Consider the following 19,182-nt stretch of genomic DNA (forward strand, 5'->3'; position numbering starts at 1 on the left):
GCATGTCTGCCCTTGACAAAACCAGCTTGGTATGGTGATATTAAACCAGGCAGTACCGACCCCAAACGGAGGGCCCATATTCTAGCATAAAGTTTCAAATCACAGTTCAATAAAGAAATGGGTCTGTAAGAAGACGCTTGAGAGAGGTCCTTACCCGGTTTGGGCAATACTGTAATATAAGTCTGATTAAAAGAGGCTGGGAATGCCCCCGTCGCCCAGGCATGATTATAGAAATTTACTAATGACTCTTTTACATATGGGCATAACATTTTATAATATTTGGATGAGAGGCCATCAGGACCTGGAGATTTTTTTCCTTTACTTGACTTGATAACATATTGCAGCTCCATCTCCGTAATAGGTTTCAATAACCTTTCCAAGTCATACCGCCAATTGAGGGAGGTTTAAATCTTTAAAGAAAGCCTGCTCCTCCACTTTCGACCCCTCCCTATCCTCAGTATACAAGGACTCGTAAAAGAGGCGGAAGATTTAGCAAATTTCAGATGTTTATGTACCCAATTTCCTGTTGAGGATTTCAGCTTACTAATAAAAGACAAATTTTTTCGCTTGATGGCCACCATAACTTGCCAAAAGCTTCCCAGACTTATCATGGCGGAATAGATGATGCTCAAAGAATGGTAAAAGCCCTTTGTGCCCGCAAATCTAAATGGGTTTAAAGCATTAGACATGCCTGATAAGAAGCGTTTTGAGATATGGAAGGTTTTTCTCTGCCATAATTTTTTGCTTGAGTTAGCTGAGCCTCCAAAGCTAGAATGGCAACCTGTTAAAATTGCTTGTTTTTCCTTATACAGTAGGCAATTTTTTTCCCCCCTTAGTACCCCGCTTTAACTTGTTTCCCAAACAATTCAGGGGTTGTCACGATGCTGGTTATTAATTAGTTACATAGTTCTCCCATTTCTGCTGCAAGAACTTGTGGAAGTAAGGGTCATTGTTTAAATGACCTGGGAGTCTCAATTTATTTTAGCGACCCCCAGCTGGTGCAAACCAAATATCTACCCACACCGGGGCATGATCCGCTATAGCTATGACTCCCATATTCGGCCTCCGCTATTATTACTAAACAGATTCTCGGAGATTAAGATGTAATCAATTCGGGGACATGGTACCATATGCTCGTGAAACGTGAATATTCCCTAGCATCGGGATGCAATACCCTCCAATCATCAAGTAAACCTCAAGTGTTTATTTAATAGTTACCCCCAGTAGATGCTTGAGGTTTGTAACCCTTCGGCAGTTGTGATTTATCAAGATGAGCCCTTATGGATGCAGTTCAGATCCCCTACCACTATTAATTCCCCTTCCGCATTGCCTAGGATGATATTAATAGGCAATTATAAAATAGTGGATCATGTATGTTGGGGCCATATATGTTACACAAGGTGACAACCCCTATAATCAAGATATACCGCCCATCCACATCAGCTATTTCTTTCATAATCGTTAGTGGGGTATTTTTGTTTATAAGTATTGCCACCCTGCCTTTTTTTCCTTTAGCTGGAGCAAAATGACAAGTATCTACCACTCTCTACTTAACTTTGCACTTTCCACAGCATTTAAATGCGTCCTCCTGAAGACATACAACATTGGCTTTCAGTCTCCGTAACTGTTGAAAATACTTTTGGTACGTTTATAGGTGATCCTAGGCCAACTGTGTTTCCATGATATAATTCTAGATTTTCCCGCCATAAATGAAATGATGGCAAGTACAATATCCCTGAAACCAGTAAAGACAGGAAAAAGAGTTGGGTTCCCTGCCTAACCCGCCCCATGCACAATACCCCTTGCTGTGAACATCATAGTAGTCGCCCCTTAATCCCGGAAGATATAAGAAAACTCTGGATACATAAATATGGAAATCCCAATTACTCCTGAGCCCCTGGTCCCCTGTTCCAACCCTTCCCCCCTTCCATTTCCATAGAAACCCTATTAGGCTTAATAAACCTAATACAGAGATCATCCGTGTGTTAGAGTGACAGAGTGACATGATTCCCATCCACCGTCATTTAACACTTATAATGAAGCAGTGAGATTGTAATAAGAAAGTTCACTTATTTAACTCCGCCAAAAAGGCATTAGTCGCTTCCAACGAGTCATAGGTGGTCCACTTGCTTCCATAATTAACCTGGAGCTTGGCAGGGTATTGCATAGTGAAGCGGATATTTTTCTCTATGAGCTGACCGCAAACGGGGCATAAGATCTACGCAGGGTGGCGACCTTCGCGGAGAAATCCGATGCCACGCGGACCGAAGAGCCCTGGTACTGGAGATCTGCCTGTCTGCGTGCCACCTGAAGAATAACTTGCTTGTGATGGAAATTTAGTAGCTTGATTATGACAATCCGCGGTCTGTTTTGTCCCACCAGTTTTTGTCCCAGGCGATGTGCGTGCTCTATTTCTAGTGAACCTGCCAAGTCTGGCAGGCCTAATGCTTCTGGCAGTCATTTTATCAATTCTTTCTGCAGTGCTGATTCCTCCATCGTTTCTGGTATCCCAAAAAACCGGAGATTAGATCTCCGTGCCCGATTTTCTAAATCTTCCAATTTATCTGCTTGAAGTAGTAAAGTTTGTTCCATTTCACTCACTTTAGTGATAAGGGTTACCACGTTATCTTCCACTGCGGACGTTCTCTCCTCCACCCGATCCAGTCGGGGAGCATAATCGGCGATGGCTGCCTGTATAGAGGAGATCTGTTCAGAAATGCCAGAAAGCTTTCTATCCAGGGCTGTGATAACTGCATCTTTAATCTCAGCCACTGTGGGATTTGTACATTGTTATTATGTTATAGTTGTTGTATTTATTTAATGATTATTGATTTTGTTATGCCTTTCAGTATTATCCACTCTTCCTGTTAATTGTATTCTTCGGTTACTTGTAAGGGCTCCGCCCAAAAGTTTTTTGTTTTATGTAAACCGATACGATGTGCGAACGGCTATCGGTATAGAAGAGACTTTAAATAAATAAATAATAAATAAATAAATGTAGCGGGAGCTTCTTAGGTGATCCTTCTCCCGGCGGGGCCTCCACCGCGACCGGCGCCATCTTGGTTTCTCCACCGCGAGGCTTCTCCTTATCTCTCTTCGCTATTTTTGCCGGCATCACCACTGGAGATTTATTCATAAAGGATGTTATCGACATAGGCAGGCCTTCTCTGTACTGTACTATATTTTCTTTCTCGCCAAGCACTCTTAGGACGGTGGACAAGGGGTCACTGCACTCAGAGCAGAGTCAGACACGTCCGACACCGCTCATCACACCACGTGATCCCCCAAGCTGGGTTTCTTAATACTGCAGTGTGATCTGGTTTGGTGGCAGTACAGATGGGACATTATATGTTTGGGGCAGATAGCTTGGGATACAGGAACATTTCCACCAGCTTGAATTAGGAGAATCACATCTAAAGCAATGTGGGAAGAGCAGAGCATTTTTTTTCTCTACATTTAATGCATGTCCAGAATGCAGGGGCCTTGTATGTAATTGACTTACCAGACAATGGGATTCTTGATTGAGGATAGGGCTGAGGTGCATCACAGCTGGTACAAACTTTAGCGGAGAGACAGGATTGGTAAACCAGCATTTTTTGCATTCCCATAAATTAAAATTGGGAAAATGAGACTATGCAGTCAAGATAGTGAGATGGATTTAGAACCTGACAGGCAGTGCAAGAAAAATACTATGCAGATTCCAGAGTACTTTAACAGCAGGTTATCTTGTAGTACTGGGACGGAATCACGGTCATTTCTGTCTGAACAAAATAATTTTAAATCAGTCTTGCTGACTTGGCTATGAATCTCATAGCCCTCCAAATGGACAGTGGTTTCCCTTCGCATTCTGTTAGGATTGACTGATCTGGGCTCAGAGAACACCATCCAGGGAGTGCCACTAGACGGCAGGTGAGGACTAGGGTCAGTCTTCCTCCTAGCCAGCACCCACTCCCATGGGTGGAGCCTTTGGGACAATGGGGGCCAGTAGGGCTTGGCTGTGGCACTGGTACATCTTGGTGAGTGCTGACAAGGGCAGGAGCTAATACTGGAGCAGACTGCAGGCAAGGACTGGAACTGAGACTAGAATGCAGGCAAGGCAGGACAAAACAAGAACACTGAGCACAGAGACCCGAAGTCAAAACAGGACAGGGCGAGACAAGGACAACATAGAACAAGGAACATAAAGGTCCAAAGGCAGGGATACAGGAAGCCTGAAGGGGCTGGGTAAGGCAAGGAGAATCCTAGATAGGCCACAGAGCAAGGCCTAGATAGATCAAAAGGCAGGGAAAGGAGCAAGAAGGCCACAAGGGAAGGCAAGTAACAAGAAGGCCTGGAGGCCTCAAGGCAATGCAAGGGGCCAGGGCAAGGAGCCAAGGCTGATGCAATGCAAAGGCATTGAAGCAGGGAACAGTCAGGGTTGTGTCAGGCGGAGGCTTGGGCATGCTGCAGGCAAGGAGGAGGAACTGGACAAGGCTGGAGAGTAGGTATACTGAGGACTTCTGGTGGCAGGGAGGCTTCACCACAGAATGAGTTTGATGAGCTGTGAGGAGCAGACATGATGCTGATCTAGTACCCAACTGTTGATCAAAAATTCATCTAACTGCAAGAGATTTAGAGTTAGCGACCAGAGTTAGCCACTTAACCTATGTGGCTAACTCTGGTCGCGCCATAGGGCTGTCCTAAAGTTAGCCGGATATACTTATCAGACTAACTTTAAGATAGCCAGGAATATTCAGTGGTGTAGCTGCAACGCTGAATATTCCCATTAAGTTAGCCAGATAGTTAAGTTATATCCGCTAACTTAACTGGCCACTCTGCGGCTGAATATCAGCCCCAGAGTTTATGTATTCTGTTTCAGTATTTTAATGTGTTTGTTATTGTGATATTTTTATATGTTTTTTTCTACAGTGCTTCTTTGAGCAGTACTTTGGATTGGAATAGAGCTAAAAAAAAAATTAAATATAAGCAAATACTTTCAGAAAAAGCACGAAGGGGCATTTATTTGGTTCTTAAATTCTGTACTTTTGGGGAATTTGCCCTACCATGATTATTTACAAAATAGTTTGTTTATATGATTTTTTGTTTAATTTGTTTCTCTTTATAAAAGTGGCCGAAAATTAAATTCTCGGGCAAATGGTCTGTTAATTCAAAATTTTACAAACTGACAAATTTTGCACCCTCTATTACTGGCTTAAATCTTAGCTTTAGCTTTTTACTATTCATGTTGCCTGTTGATTTTAAAATGTCATTACTGTTTTTAACAGGCACTCATGACTGGAAGTATACCTGGTTTTATCGATGTTATCATGAACTTGAATTCCCCAGCGCTGCTGGAAGATAACTTGATATGGCAAGCAAAAACAGCAGGGAAAAGAATAATATTTTATGGAGATGACACTTGGGTTAGACTGTTTCCAAAGCATTTTGTGGAATATGATGGCACAACCTCATTTTTTGTTTCAGACTTCACAGAGGTAAGTGTTTATTTAATTGTATTACAGATTTTCCAAAGACAAGCAGGATGGCAGTCCTCACACATGGGTGACATCATCAGATGGTGCCTGTTATGGAAATTAAATTCTAGAAACGTTGACAGTGCCATGATGCCACATGTCCACAAGGGAGCCTCTTCACTCTCATCTTTTCCATGGAACCCACAGGTAGTGATTCTTTGTGTTTTCTGCTGTTAGGGAACTTTTTGCTTCCTGAAAGAACAGGAATTGTTCTTGGAGGGGCCCCATGGTTTTTTCTCCCTTTAAATTTGAAAACTTTTGTGGACCGTCACATTTTTTGATCACCCTTCTGCCTTAGTGGAAATTCCTGAGCTGGGTTTTGGTCTTTCACCGTTTGTGCTTTTCTCCCTCTAGCCATCTAGGTAGATTTTATGGTCATTTCTGAATTTTCCGTATTTTCAGCAGCTGTGTCATACACAAGCATTGGTGTATCAAAGCAACACTGATCACAGTTTTATTTTCAGATATCAAGTCATTTGATTTCACTGCACTGATTTTTCGTTCAGTGCCCTTAAAAGAGAAGAAGGCAAGTGGCTTCAACAAGTTCCGCTTGTGCGAGAGCTTCATGCTATCTTGGATCCCCATGGTAGATATGTCCTATAATCTGGGCTGACCACAACATCCGGGGTTACCCCTTTTGTGTGATTATGACCTGTAGGAAATGATGTTCTCAGCTTGAACTCAAGTAAAGCACTTAGAGATTAATAAGTCCAACTTATCAGTATTTGCATGGAAGGCTTTGACATCGAGGCACCTGGGAGCTGAACTAACCTTGGGAGGCATCTTGAAAGACCGAATGAAAGGAGAAAGTTAGTCTTCTTTCCTCTCACCTTCCCCCTTGAAGAGAGAGAGGGGTTCAGCCTTTTCTGTTCCATCATCACGGAGATCTGATGACATCAATCAAATGAATGCCAAGAAGCATTGGTCGCCTTCAATACATGATGCTGACAATAGGGACATTTTGGTAGCATACATGAATCCCCCAAAGCATTTTATGGTAAAGAGAACTCATCCTTTGTTCTAACCCAGGAATCTTGTCAGTCTCCAAAAGTATAGGTGTTGGCCACTATGTGTGGTATGCCAGGAAGACCTGGCTTCCCCTCCTGCCTCCGAGTCTGTGTTGGCATTCACAAATTTCGAGAAGGAGCTGGATAGGAAAATCTAGGAGGCCTTGAATTGGAAGATTCAGAACATTGGTGAACCAGCATCAACATCCTTGCAGAAGGATGTCCAGCCGCTACTGGTGTTTCTTCCTGTGCTCAGCAGAATGGTTCCAATCCTGGTTCCTGGATGGAAATTGACAGGTTATCTCTGCACCAAAGATAATTTTCAACCCATCAGGGGAGGACTCTTCTCTGAGATGCAGGAGTTTATCAAGATCTAGGGACCAATACACAAGCTGTCCCTTCTCTGAGGCCTTGACTGCTAGCTAGGCGAGATCCAGGTCCATGTCTCTAACCTATCAGTTGGGTTTGTATTCGTAAAATTCTTGTGGGTACAGCTATGTATCTGAGGACTTCTCTGATCAGGAGGGGTCAACAGGTCTCTTCTCTGACTAAGGAGAAAGTCTCCTTCCAAAGCTTTATTCAGAGAATGGTGTGCTGCTATTCCATTTACACTGCAGAAGGAGAAATAAATTCCAAAGCTTAATTATGGTGGGCATTCTCCAATTTGTGAAGGCCCCTTAGGATATCTTAGCAATCCGTATCCATGATATCCTTTGGGAAATGTAATAGATGATGTAGGAGAGCCCCTCTCTATGAACAAAAAGCCAGACTGATATATTATGTCCAGAAGGCTCCAAAATTCAAGAAGCAACAACTACTGCACCATTCAGTGGTGTTTGAATTAGCTCCCAAGAGAGCCAAGCAGTAGAGAATTCATTCCTGCCACCCCCAGGATTCTCATACCCTGGACTTGCCTTGGAGGAAAGCTTTAGCACTAGGCCCAGTTCACACATAGCATCCTATCAGTTCTTCTTAAGCCAGTATATGTGGGGCATTTTGAAGAGCATGAAAGAGACAGCAGAGCAGCTTCTTCAGAAGCAGTGTGATAATTTCAAAGCAATGGTGGACAAGAACGTGGTTTTGCTCTCTCAATCTGGAAAATGCTTATACCCACACACAGATATTTCCAGGTCACACAAAATATATCAGATTTGTAGTATGAAACACCACTTCCTGTTTCGCATACTGCCCTTCAGCCTGGTGTCAGCACCATGCGTATTTAAAGTGCCTGACAGTGGTGGCGGCACATTTGTACAAGTCTGAGGTGCATGTGTTTCATGCATAGATGATTGGCTGGGCAAGAACATATTTCAAGGAGGTGCTTCTTAATTGATGAAAAAAACATCCAGGTGTTGGAGTTGCTAGGGTTCGAGATCAGATCCCCTAAGTCTCAAGGGGCACCTGCATTTGGAGAGGAGAGGCTTGCTGCTGGGAAATTGCTGGGGCTAGATGCTGTAGCAGAGTGCCCTCCCCCCTCTTCTTACAATCTCCTGACGTCATCTGTGGAGACCGAGAAAGAGCTTAAAAGCAATGTGCCTGTGCCGCTGCTGGCGCACCTCTTAGAAGAAACTCATGATGTCCATCAGCATCTGCTTTTCATGGGAAAAAAGAGGAAGGGTAACACTACGGCTTCCTCTATTAAACCATCTTGTGGTACTATTCATCTTCATGTTATCAGCTATCTGGGTTAGCCCCAAAGGGTGGAGAAAGGCAGACCTTTTTGAGTTCGGGAGCCTCTCTTAGCCCAGGCTTTAGTTTACCTCCTGTACAGCCATCATCTTCATTTGTCAGTGTATTCCTCCCCCCCCCCCCCCCAACTGAAGAAGGACTTATTGGCAGAAGAGGTGGGTTCATTGGAGACTGTAGATTCGAGGCCCTTAATGGGAGCTCTGAACATTAAGGGAACTGTAAGGGGATGAGGATTGGAGAATACACTCTTTTTGACACCAGATGGAAGTAAAGATCTTAATATTTGTGGACCGTCTTGAGCCCTGCCCCAAAAATTTCAAAAAAAAATTAAAGACCTGGCTATTCAACCAAGCATTCCCAGAATAGGACCCTTCCTGCCATTATCTCTCCCCTTCACTGTTTCGAATCGGATTTGATTACCCGGCCTTGCCCCGTCTACCTCATTGTAACCCATTATCAGTTAACCATTTAACTATTTAATCTACCTTGAATTTTATTGACCTCATTGTTTTGCATTCTCTGTTAACCGTTAAGCTCTTTCTGCCTTACTCCTCCAGTTATTTTCCCTCCCTGCCCCAGTTTCTTCCCACCTGTTCGATGTATTTTCTAACTTTTGTTTGATGCAAACCGATATGATGTTCACACGAATACCGGTATAGAAAAGCTGTTAAATAAATAAATAAATAAACCATCTGAAGCAATTCCCTCCCCTCTTTAACTGCTGACTCTTGGGAGAGTTTGGAATTAAAAAATTTATCTATTAGGGATGTGTGGAAGATTGTATCCAGAATGGAAAGACTGTTATCTCAATCTAATACACAATGGGGTAAATTTTCTGAAGATACGAAATTGAAATTCCAAGATCATGAATCCTGGTTGGGAATTATTGAAAAATATGTTTCTGTAATCAAAACACAGGTGGCAGTAGGATAAGCTTCAAGAACTGCTTATATTGATTAAATACAATAGATTGGAGAAAATAAAAAACGTGTTGCAAGGGAAGAACTTGTGATTTATACATTTTCCAATGACTAAACTTCTATCTTCTCATAAGATATTTAAAAAATACCTGCAGGATATTCTTGGTTTCACAGATGAAAAATTACCCTTGTTGGGAGATGGAACACCTATCTCCTAATGAATCTAATCTATCTGCCTTTTTAGAGTCCTTCCTGGATGGTATTTCCTTAAGAGCAACTCTCCTAGTTTCTTTTTGTGCAGAATATGATAAGGAGGTGGTATTTCATAAGTATTTCCTGAATAAGGATATTCTGTTTTGTGGTCAATGGATTCAAGTGTTTCGTGACATTTTGTATGTAAGTCAGTCTAGGTGAAAACAATTTTTTATGTTCAGACAGAAAGTACTTGTTATTGGGGCAACTCTATATGTTAAATTCCCTTGCAAATGTTTAATTTATTTTCAAAAAACTCTTTATATTTTCAAAACATTTTTAGAGACAAAACAGGTGAAAGCTGTAGATCAGATAATTCCATCTTTTAAATGCCATGTGTGGGAACTTTTAAGAAGATAGATTCTCTGTCTCTCCCTTGTATTTTTTAAATTTGTTTTCTTAAACGTGTGCCCCTCATTTATATGGGGATTGAATTATGGAAATGCCGTTTGTAATTTCCTTTGTTGTTACTTTGTTGGACATTGATATGATATTCTTTATTTTTATTATTGTAAATGATTGAAATTTAATAAAGATTTAATTGAAAAAAAATTCCCTAAGTCCCACTTAACCCCATCATCTCAATTGGACTTTATAGGAGTGCTGCTAGAAATGACTCAGGCAAAAGCCTTACTCCCACAGAAGAGGATTTTCACATTGATATTCACAATGGAGAGGATAAGAATGAGTCAGCAGGCATCAGCATGGGATATGTTGGAGATCCCAGGGCCTTATGGCATCAACAGTCCATTTTACTCCCTTGGTACGTCTTCACATGAGAAGAGCCCAATGGATCTTAAATCACAGTGAAATCAGGCCACTCATGATCTTTAGTATAGCATTCAAATCACCACCTTCTGAAGGAAGGATGAGCTCAGTTATAGCAGATATAATTTTTCTGGCTCGATTTCAACTGACAAGAGCTTATTTTGAAGGAGGATAATTGTTTTCTTAATTGCTGCTATTCTTTTTATTTTCAAAAAAGGGTTATTTGCATTGCCTTTTTTAGTTTGCTGGGTACTGCTGCTTAGAGAGGAAGTGAAGAAAGGAAAGGGGTCCATCCCCCTCCCCCACTTCTACTCCCATCCATCCTTATCTTCCATTTTAACTTTATAGACTAACAAACTAATTAGGGAGTTGTACTTTGCCAACCAATGCCAAGTTATTCTGTAGAGAAATATAAGAAAATAATTTAGATGAATTTTGTCATTTGTGAAAACAAAAGTTCAGGGCGAGTTTAATTAGTAATACCATAGTAAATCCTTCAGGTAATCGTTTTTTGTTGAACTGCTCTTTAGTAGCTAAGGTAATGGAATTCTTTATAGAATACACATTCAATAGATACAAAAACACATTTTATAAACTAAAAAGGGTTTTGAAAAATTGTGTACAACTATCTATTAGTGACTACAAATAAGGGCAAAAGTAATTCATCAAAATTAAAAGAAATGGGTCAGTCAGGGATCATAAGGAAACAGCTTACGATCACAGGCTAGGATAAATGACTAGTCATCAGTTGGAGAAGGTACTGCTTTGAAGTAGGAAGGGGAGATAGCAAGCGATTTAGGTCATTTTGTATCATTTGTAAACAGAAAACATTAAGAACATTTATTGTAAGCTTGTTGATAGCATCATATTTGATCTTTGTGATGGAAAGTTCTCATTACTCTGGTTTACATTTATAACCTAAGCAACAAGAGTCTACAAAGGGAGCAACATATAGCTACACACCTCATAGATTTATAAACATATTTTGTAGTCTGAAATAATAAGATAAGACACTACCAAGCAACAAGTAAGCAAAGAAATGGTATTCTGATTGTGGAGGTGGAAGTTAGATTCTACAGGCTAGCAAATTTTACTTTCAGGATAGTTAAAGAAAAGACAGGGACTTTGTTAGGTCTTTCTCCTTTTTTTCAGGAGGTACCAGAAACTTACAAAAGCTAAAGGATGGCCAGGAAACATTATATCGCCAACGCTGTCACCGCTATTATCACTTTTACTGTTATCTAGATAGATGTCTTGAAACACAATGAGGAAAAGATTCATTATGAAAGATGTCTGCAGTTCAACTCTCACGAGAAACAAGTGGCAGAATTTAGGATGTGGCAAGACAGAGAAGCATCTGGGAGAATGAGGACTGAATCAGTAAAATGTTTATCAAGGTATCCAAAGATGGAAAACTCAAGCAGCGGGGAAGATGAAAATGGACCACAAGATGACAGCTGGGCCCAGATTACTACAGCCACTAGACCCTACACCCCAACATCAAGTTTCCCTTGAGCTGAAAAACTGGTATACAGCCCTGGAAGTGGAGGAGGAGAAACCATCCCAGAACGAGGAGTAATTGAAACATGCAAACTCTAAAGCTGTGGGGTCAACAACCACTGCATCTAGGAGGCAGAATAGTGGTGGTTGATGAATACCTCCTGATGGGCCATGGAGGTATGTATTTCTGACCAGACATATTATCACGGGAAGTTTATTGTCTGCCGGGTGCCAAAAATCCAAGATGATATAGAGAGATTGTCAAAAATCCTCAAGGCCTACTTCCAGCTATCCGATGCTGCTTATCCATGTTGGCACAAAATTTCTGCTAGGTACCACACAGATCATATAAAAAAAGACTTCTTAGCTCTGGGAGAGAGGGTAAAGCAAATAGATGCACAGGTGGTATTTTCCTCCATCCTCCCAGTCAAGGATAAAGACCGAAGTAGCGAAGCTTGCTTTCTGGAGATGAGTGAATGGCTGCATAGATGGTGTTGATGAGAGCATTTTGGCTTCCTGGACCATAAGAAGTGATTGAAGGACTGCTGTATCAGAGATGAGGTCCACTGTCAAAGAAGGGGTGCAGTGTCTTCCAACACAGCCCGGCAAATCTACTGAAGAGACTTAAACTAGGATCATCAGGATGGGTGAACAAAATCCTAAGGTAAGTAAAACATTAAAAACTTGCATAAAAATGGAAAAAAGAGCAACATCTGGAAAGCTATGTACACTATGCTCATAGTATGGTAATACAATCCCAGATCTAGAAGCAGTCATAGAAGAAGCTGACTTGGATATAGTGACTGTCACAAAGACTTGGTACACTGAAAACCATTACTGGGATATACCAAGTTACAATCTATTCAGGAAGGACCAGATAGGAAGGGAAGAGGCGTGGCACTTTGTATAAAAATATTAAAGCAATGGAATTATAGGGTTACGAGGTGAGGAGGAGGCACTTGGGTTAATCTGGAAAGAGGGCATGGACATTTATTTATATTGGTGTTATATATATAGATCTCCATCACAGATAAAAGAAATAGAGATTCAATGGAGGCTATTCACAAAATTGCTATGAAAGAGAAGGTGTTATTGCTAGGGGATCTCAATCTGCTGGATGTTGGTTGCGGCCTTGAGACTGCAATGTCTTCTAGAAGGCAGGGAGAATTCTGTCAATTGCTAATGGAATCCACATGGGAGGGGGTGACACTGGACCTGGTACTTACGAACAGATACAGTGTTTCTGAAATAGATTATCATTTAGGATCCAGTGATCGTCGGATGGTGTGGTTCAGTATTAGAGCACAGGAAATGAAGGTTAATTTAAAGGTGAGGGTCCTAGACTTCAAGAAAATGGGGAAATACCTCAAGGAGTTAGCTGAATGGGAAAATCTTAGGGGAAGTAGAGCTGTGAGAAAACTAAAAGGAGATGATATAAGGGCAACTAATCTTTTGGTTAGGAAAGGAAATAAAGGAAAGTGGAAAAAGAGGCCTCAATGTTTTCTAAAGAACTAACTGAAAAGGTAAGAAAAAAAAAGGAAGATGGGCAATAATATATAAAAAAGCTAAAAAAAAAAACCCCCCAAACACCCCAAACAGCTGGGGAAAGTAGAAATACAAAGATGCAAATGGAAAAAATAATAGCAAATATGGTAAAACAGGAGGACAAGTCTTTTTTTTTAGATATGTTAGTGACAGAAGGAAATGCATTATTAGACTTATTGAAGTGATGGCAGAAAAGGACCTTATAGCCCACCCAGTCTGCCCAGCAAACTCTCAAAGTTACCAGTTTCCCATACTTATTTGTTACTCAGTCCGCCAAGGTCAGGGCTCTTGTTGGTTACTGTTTGAGTCCAATTTCCTCCCCCCACTGCCATTGAAACAGAGTAAGGTTGGAGTTGCATCAGAAGCGTAATATCAGGTTTTTTAGTTAAGGGTAGTAATTGCTGCATCAAGCAAGTTACCCCATGCTTATTTTTCTATCCCAGACTGTACAGTTCAATATCCTTGTTTGTTGTTGACTGAATTCCATTCCTCTTTTCCCCCTGCTGTTTAAGCAGCGAGCAATGATGGAGTTGTATCACAGAATCCGTCACACCAGCAAGTTACCCCCATGTGACGGCTTTTTTGTTAAGGGTAGTATCCGCCACACCAGCAAGTTACCCCTAAGCCTCTTACTTCATTGCTCTTCTGCTTGCCTTTAGGGATCCACAGTGTTTATCCCATGCCTTTTTTAAATCTTGCACAGCGTTTGCCTTCACTTCCTCTGGCAAGGCATTCCAGGCATCCACCACCCTCTCCGTGAAGAAATATTTCCTGACATTGATTCTGAGTCGTCGTCCCTGGAGTTTCATTTCATGACCCTAGATGGAGAGGAATATGTAGAGGGTGAAGAGGGAAAAGTTGGAATTGCTCAACAAATATTTCTGTTCTGTGTTCGCTGTGGAAGGACCAATAGCAGGACCTTATAAAATGAACGCAAATAAGAGATTAGAAATGAGGTAAACTTCAATAGATTTTCAGAAGTGTGTTTGTGAAGAGCTAATTAAACAGAGGGATATATATTCAAAGCTGGTAGTGTAATTAACTTAACCGGTTAGAATGTATCTGCCTAAGTTATGATGTATATTCAGTGGCATGGCAAAGCCACTGAGTAACTGCATCTATATAGCATATAATCGGATAAGTCTACCCAGCTAAGTTTAGACCTGCTCTGTGGTGCATCTAAACTTACGTATGTACTTATGTGGCTAACACTGAATATCAGTAGTTAGCTGTCTAAGTTATACAGTTAATTCTATTTGACTAGTATTCGCCTACTTTTGTGCACAAAGGACTTATATGGCTAAGCGGCAGCTGCTGAACGTAGATGCATATTCAGCAGCCGCTACTTAGCCTCCTAAGTTCTGCTTATCTGGCTAAATCGCACTGAATGCGCTTTGAATATTGGGCCCAAAGTAGATAAAGTGATAGGGCCAGATGGTATTCATCCAAGAGTATTAAGAGAAAGAGAAGTTCTGGCAGCTTTGCTGGCTGACCTTTTCAATACATCTTTATAGGCTTATCATGTTAGAGTTATGACTGAATAAGTGGCTCATCTGTGAGCTGTACCTCTTGAAGACATTTGCAAAGCTGCAACATGGTCGCAGGACACACCTTTGTATTCTATTACTTTCTCGACAATCCTTCAAAGAGTAATTCCATCATGCAGTTTTGCGTAGCCAGTTAACCCAGTAGAGTTGTCTCCATGGTGGGGTCCAGGTTCCTTATTCAGTAAATGCTCTGCTGCAACTCTCAGCTTGACACTCCTTACATGTCATCGCTAATTCAGCCCTGCTTGTTGATAGAGAAAGCAAGTTTATTTACCATAAACTGTGTTCTCCATGGACAGCAGCAGGAGTTAGCCATGCTAAATACCCACCCACCTCCCTGGAAAGTAGATTACCTAGCTAGAATTGGCTCTAAAATTGACTGAGGGGGCTCACAAGGCATTGTGTGCCTGGAAATGTTTTAACCAGTTGTTCAGCAGAACAAAAGCTCTGCGAGATGAGAGAGAAGAGTCCATTCTCTCTCGCCAGATGATGTCATGACAAAACAACGAGGAGGTTGCTTAATAAAGCCGTGAGAGCAGAAATACACAATAAGCAACCAAATGTCCAATCTGTAAAAATGTATTGTGTAAAGACGAATATATGCAAATGAGCCCGACTCCAGCCGAGTTTCGCCCTCTTTCAATAGGGCTGCATCAGGGGTATTTGCATGAATGAATGTTGTATGTGTAAGCTATAAACGATACAAGATTTCGCCAGTCTGTGCAGTGCACCGAACATGCCACAGAACTGACACAATGTTCGTCAGCAAATTTGACAGATAACACACTCCAGATCTCAGTGGTGCATAGACGCTGTGATCTCTTTCGAAAATTTTTTTTCAAATTTGCTGACGAACATTGTGTCAGTTCTGTGGCATGTTCGGTGTACTGCACAGACTGGCGAAATCTTGTATCGTTTATAGCTTACACATACAACATTTTGATGAAGATATAGCATTCATTCATGCAAATACCCCTGATGCAGCCCTATTGAAAGAGGGCGAAACTCGGCTGGAGTCGGGCTCATTTGCATATATTCGTCTTTACACAATAAATTTTTACAGATCGGACATTTGGTTGCTTATTGTGTATTTCTGCCAGATGATGTCACCCACATGTCATGGTTAATTCATCCTACTGTCTACGGAGAACATGGCTTACTGAAAGCAAACTTGTTTTTCATAGGATGGTAATAGTAGATTTTGATAGTCATGCAAATCAGTTTTCTACTGTAATGAAGTTATGTTGGCACCTGAATTTTATTTACTGTCTCATGACAATATGCTTTTAAAAGTGTTGTTTTCTTTTCAAGGTTGATAATAATATTACTAGACATTTGGATGATGTGTTAAAACAAGAAAACTGGGATATATTAATTGTTCATTATTTGGGATTGGACCATATTGGTCATCTGACTGGACCAAACAGCCCATTGATAGGGCTCAAGCTTTCAGAAATGGATCACATCCTCAAGAAGATTCATACGCTACTCCTCTCAAAGGTAAACATTTGTTTCCTGTTAGTAGAACAGTTGCAAGATCTGGCCATTAAGGAATAACTAATCATAATGGGATGTAATGGTGCAAACTCAGCGAGGTCCATATTCAGTAGGCTGGTTAGTGGACAAGTTATCCGACTAACTTTAGCCGGATAACTTGTCTCATATATTCAATAGGAGAAATGTCCTGCTGAATATACCAGCCTAAAGTTATCTGGCTACATATAGCTGGATAATTTAAAAAAATCTAACTGGCTATGTTTGAATATATCAATGTGATACACCACTGTGTCAGCGATATAAACAACAATACAAAAAAATCATAGGTAAAAACCTCTCACGCTGATGTTAATAGGATTTTTCTTCAGATGCTAATCCAATCTTTGTAATGAATAACGTCTGCTTAATACACCTACATAGTGTGGAATATGCTTCTTTAAAGTGAACTGTCTTTAAACTGTCTTTAAAGTGAACTGCCGGGGCGAGAGGGTGGATAGAATTTCAATGCGAACAACGCATAAATGAGGCTTGACAAGCATTAATACTAAATAAATAGATAAGTGAAAATCAGACTTCCCCGTTTGATGTTGGTATAAGATGTCCGTCTGCTGATAACGGTCCCGACACGAACTATCCGTGTTTCAGATGTCAAATCTTTCCTCAGGGGTGAGCAAATGAATGCTGGACAGCCAACTGCTGGGGTCTGAGTCTCTCCACGCCGTAAAATTCAATATTTGCCTCTAGTAGATGTTACTCCATCCTCGCCCGTAGGCGAGGATGGAGCAACATCTACTAGAGGCATCTAGTAGATGTTACTAGAGGCATGTTACTAGAGGCATCTTACTAGATGTTACTAGAGGCATGTTACTAGAGGCATCTAGTAGATGTTACTCCATCCTCGCCCGTAGGCGAGGATGGAGTAACATCTACTAGAGGCAAATATTGAATTTTACGGCGTGGAGAGACTCAGACCCCAGCAGTTGGCTGTCCAGCATTCATTTGCACACCCCTGAGGAAAGATTTGACATCTGAAACACGGATAGTTCGTGTCGGGACCGTTATCAGCAGACGGACATCTTATACCAACATCAAACGGGGAAGTCTGATTTTCACTTATCTATTTATTTAGTATTAATGCTTGTCAAGCCTCATTTATGCGTTGTTCGCATTGAAATTCTATCCACCCTCTCGCCCCGGCAGAGTCTTAAGGTTATAATACCATAAAGAAAAGAAAGAAAAATTTTTTTTGATTATATACACAAAAAAAATTACACAGGAGGAGGAGGAGAGTTTATGATTATATAACCACAAAGTAGTGGTGCGGGGACACCTACATTTATGTATGAAACTTTCCTCTAACTCCTTTAATATTTTATTATACACTACACAGTTCACTTTAAAGAAGCATATTCCACACTATGTAGGTGTATTAAGCAGACGTTATTCATTACAAAGATTGGATTAGCATCTGAAGAAAAATCCTATTAACATCAGCGTGAGAGGTTTTTACCTATGATTTTTTTGTATGTTTGAATATAGCCAGGTAGGTTTTTTAGTTATGCAGGCTTGTGTGGCTGGATAAAGTGCTAATTAAAGAGCTAAGTAGCTCTGTCATCAGGAACTTAATAAAAGTAAACCATAAGTTTCCAAATTCCCTCCCCTCCCCAAAGCATAATGCAAGGCAGGTGTGTATCCTACCTCTCCCTCTCGCCCCAAACCTTTTTAAATAGTAGCAATTTGCCTGGTATTGTAAGTTAGACCCCGACCTGCTTTTATATTCAAAATGGATCAGCCTGCCACCCACCCTCAAGGAAGAAGCGTCTCGCCTTCACACCCATCCCCCTGCCCCCCCCCCCCCCGTCCCTGCTGCTACTTTTTTCAGCTCAGCCGGAAGCAAGAGACCCTCTTCCCGGTGCCTCCACTGCACTATTGAAGTCCTTTTAAATGTCCATTTGCTACTGTATTATTAATTATCGATTAAAATAAAGTGATCTAATACACAGGCTACTACAGCAATATTTTTTTCTAAATGCAGTGGCTTGTAAAAGTATTTGACCCCCTAAAAAGTCAGCAGATTTGTGTGGATTACAAATGACAGACAGACTGTCCTGTCCGTATGTTTATTGCAAACCAGTATGCTCTTAAAGGGTCTGCTGATCTGAAGGTGGCAAGGCAATGTGACAAGGTGATAGTTAAAGGCAGAAGAATGCTAAAATGCATAGAGAGGGGAATAACCATTAGAAAAAGGAGGTAGGGGGGAGGCAAGATGTCCACCGCCTAATAGCTCCGTGAGGACCGTCAGTGAAAAGGCTGTTTTTCTTTTTGTTTGTTACCGCTTAAAAATGCCCGATACTAAAAGAAAGGGGAGACTGAGAGGGGCGAGTGACAACTTACCCCCACAGGACACCTCTCAGCCTCGTATCGACGGTTTCTTTGGAGGAGCAACGGCTTCTACACTGATGAGCTTGGTCGCTGGGAGAGAGACGCTGGAGTGCGCGTCTCCACCCTTGACCCCTGACATCTCATTGAGCCCCGGAGATCCGAAATGGCCCGCACTCATTTCTGACATCAACGCGGCAGCAAGCAGCTCGACAGAGACGGGGGCTCCTCGGGAAATGTACCCGAGTGGAGCAGGAGCAACTGTTCAGGAAAGAGACCCCGGTGATACGCGAGGAGGAAGCACCCTTTTTGGAACAACTTTGGAGGAGGCGGATCCGCGATCACTGCAAGGGGAACAACAGTGCTCAGAATCATCTAGCTTGCAAGGGGCCATGGATCGCGGGAAAGGTATTATGGAGAAGGGAGAAGACCGTTTGAGAACCCTGATTGCAGGCACTGGTACTTCAATTGTGAACACAGGTACACTTGAGGGTATATGGGCAGCTTTGAGATCAATAGAACAATCTATTAAGACTTTATCCCAAATAACATTGGACACTAGAGA

The 19,182-nt window shown here is 41.5% G+C and overlaps 1 protein-coding gene across 4 annotated transcripts in view; it reads left to right on the top strand.

Annotated features, from left to right (window-relative positions):
* PIGG (phosphatidylinositol glycan anchor biosynthesis class G) overlaps positions 1-19,182 on the top strand; it is a 504,708-nt gene that overhangs the window by 54,101 nt on the left and 431,425 nt on the right. For all 4 annotated transcript variants that reach the window (XM_029601816.1, XM_029601823.1, XM_029601838.1 and 1 more), the window contains exons 3-4: positions 5,265-5,474; positions 16,053-16,241. In XM_029601816.1, the coding sequence (XP_029457676.1) occupies positions 5,265-5,474; positions 16,053-16,241 (399 nt within the window). The remainder of the gene's footprint in view (positions 1-5,264; positions 5,475-16,052; positions 16,242-19,182) is intronic.

The sequence above is a fragment of the Rhinatrema bivittatum genome, chromosome 1 (assembly GCF_901001135.1).
Source record: "Rhinatrema bivittatum chromosome 1, aRhiBiv1.1, whole genome shotgun sequence".
Classification (NCBI taxonomy): Eukaryota; Metazoa; Chordata; class Amphibia; order Gymnophiona; family Rhinatrematidae; genus Rhinatrema; species Rhinatrema bivittatum.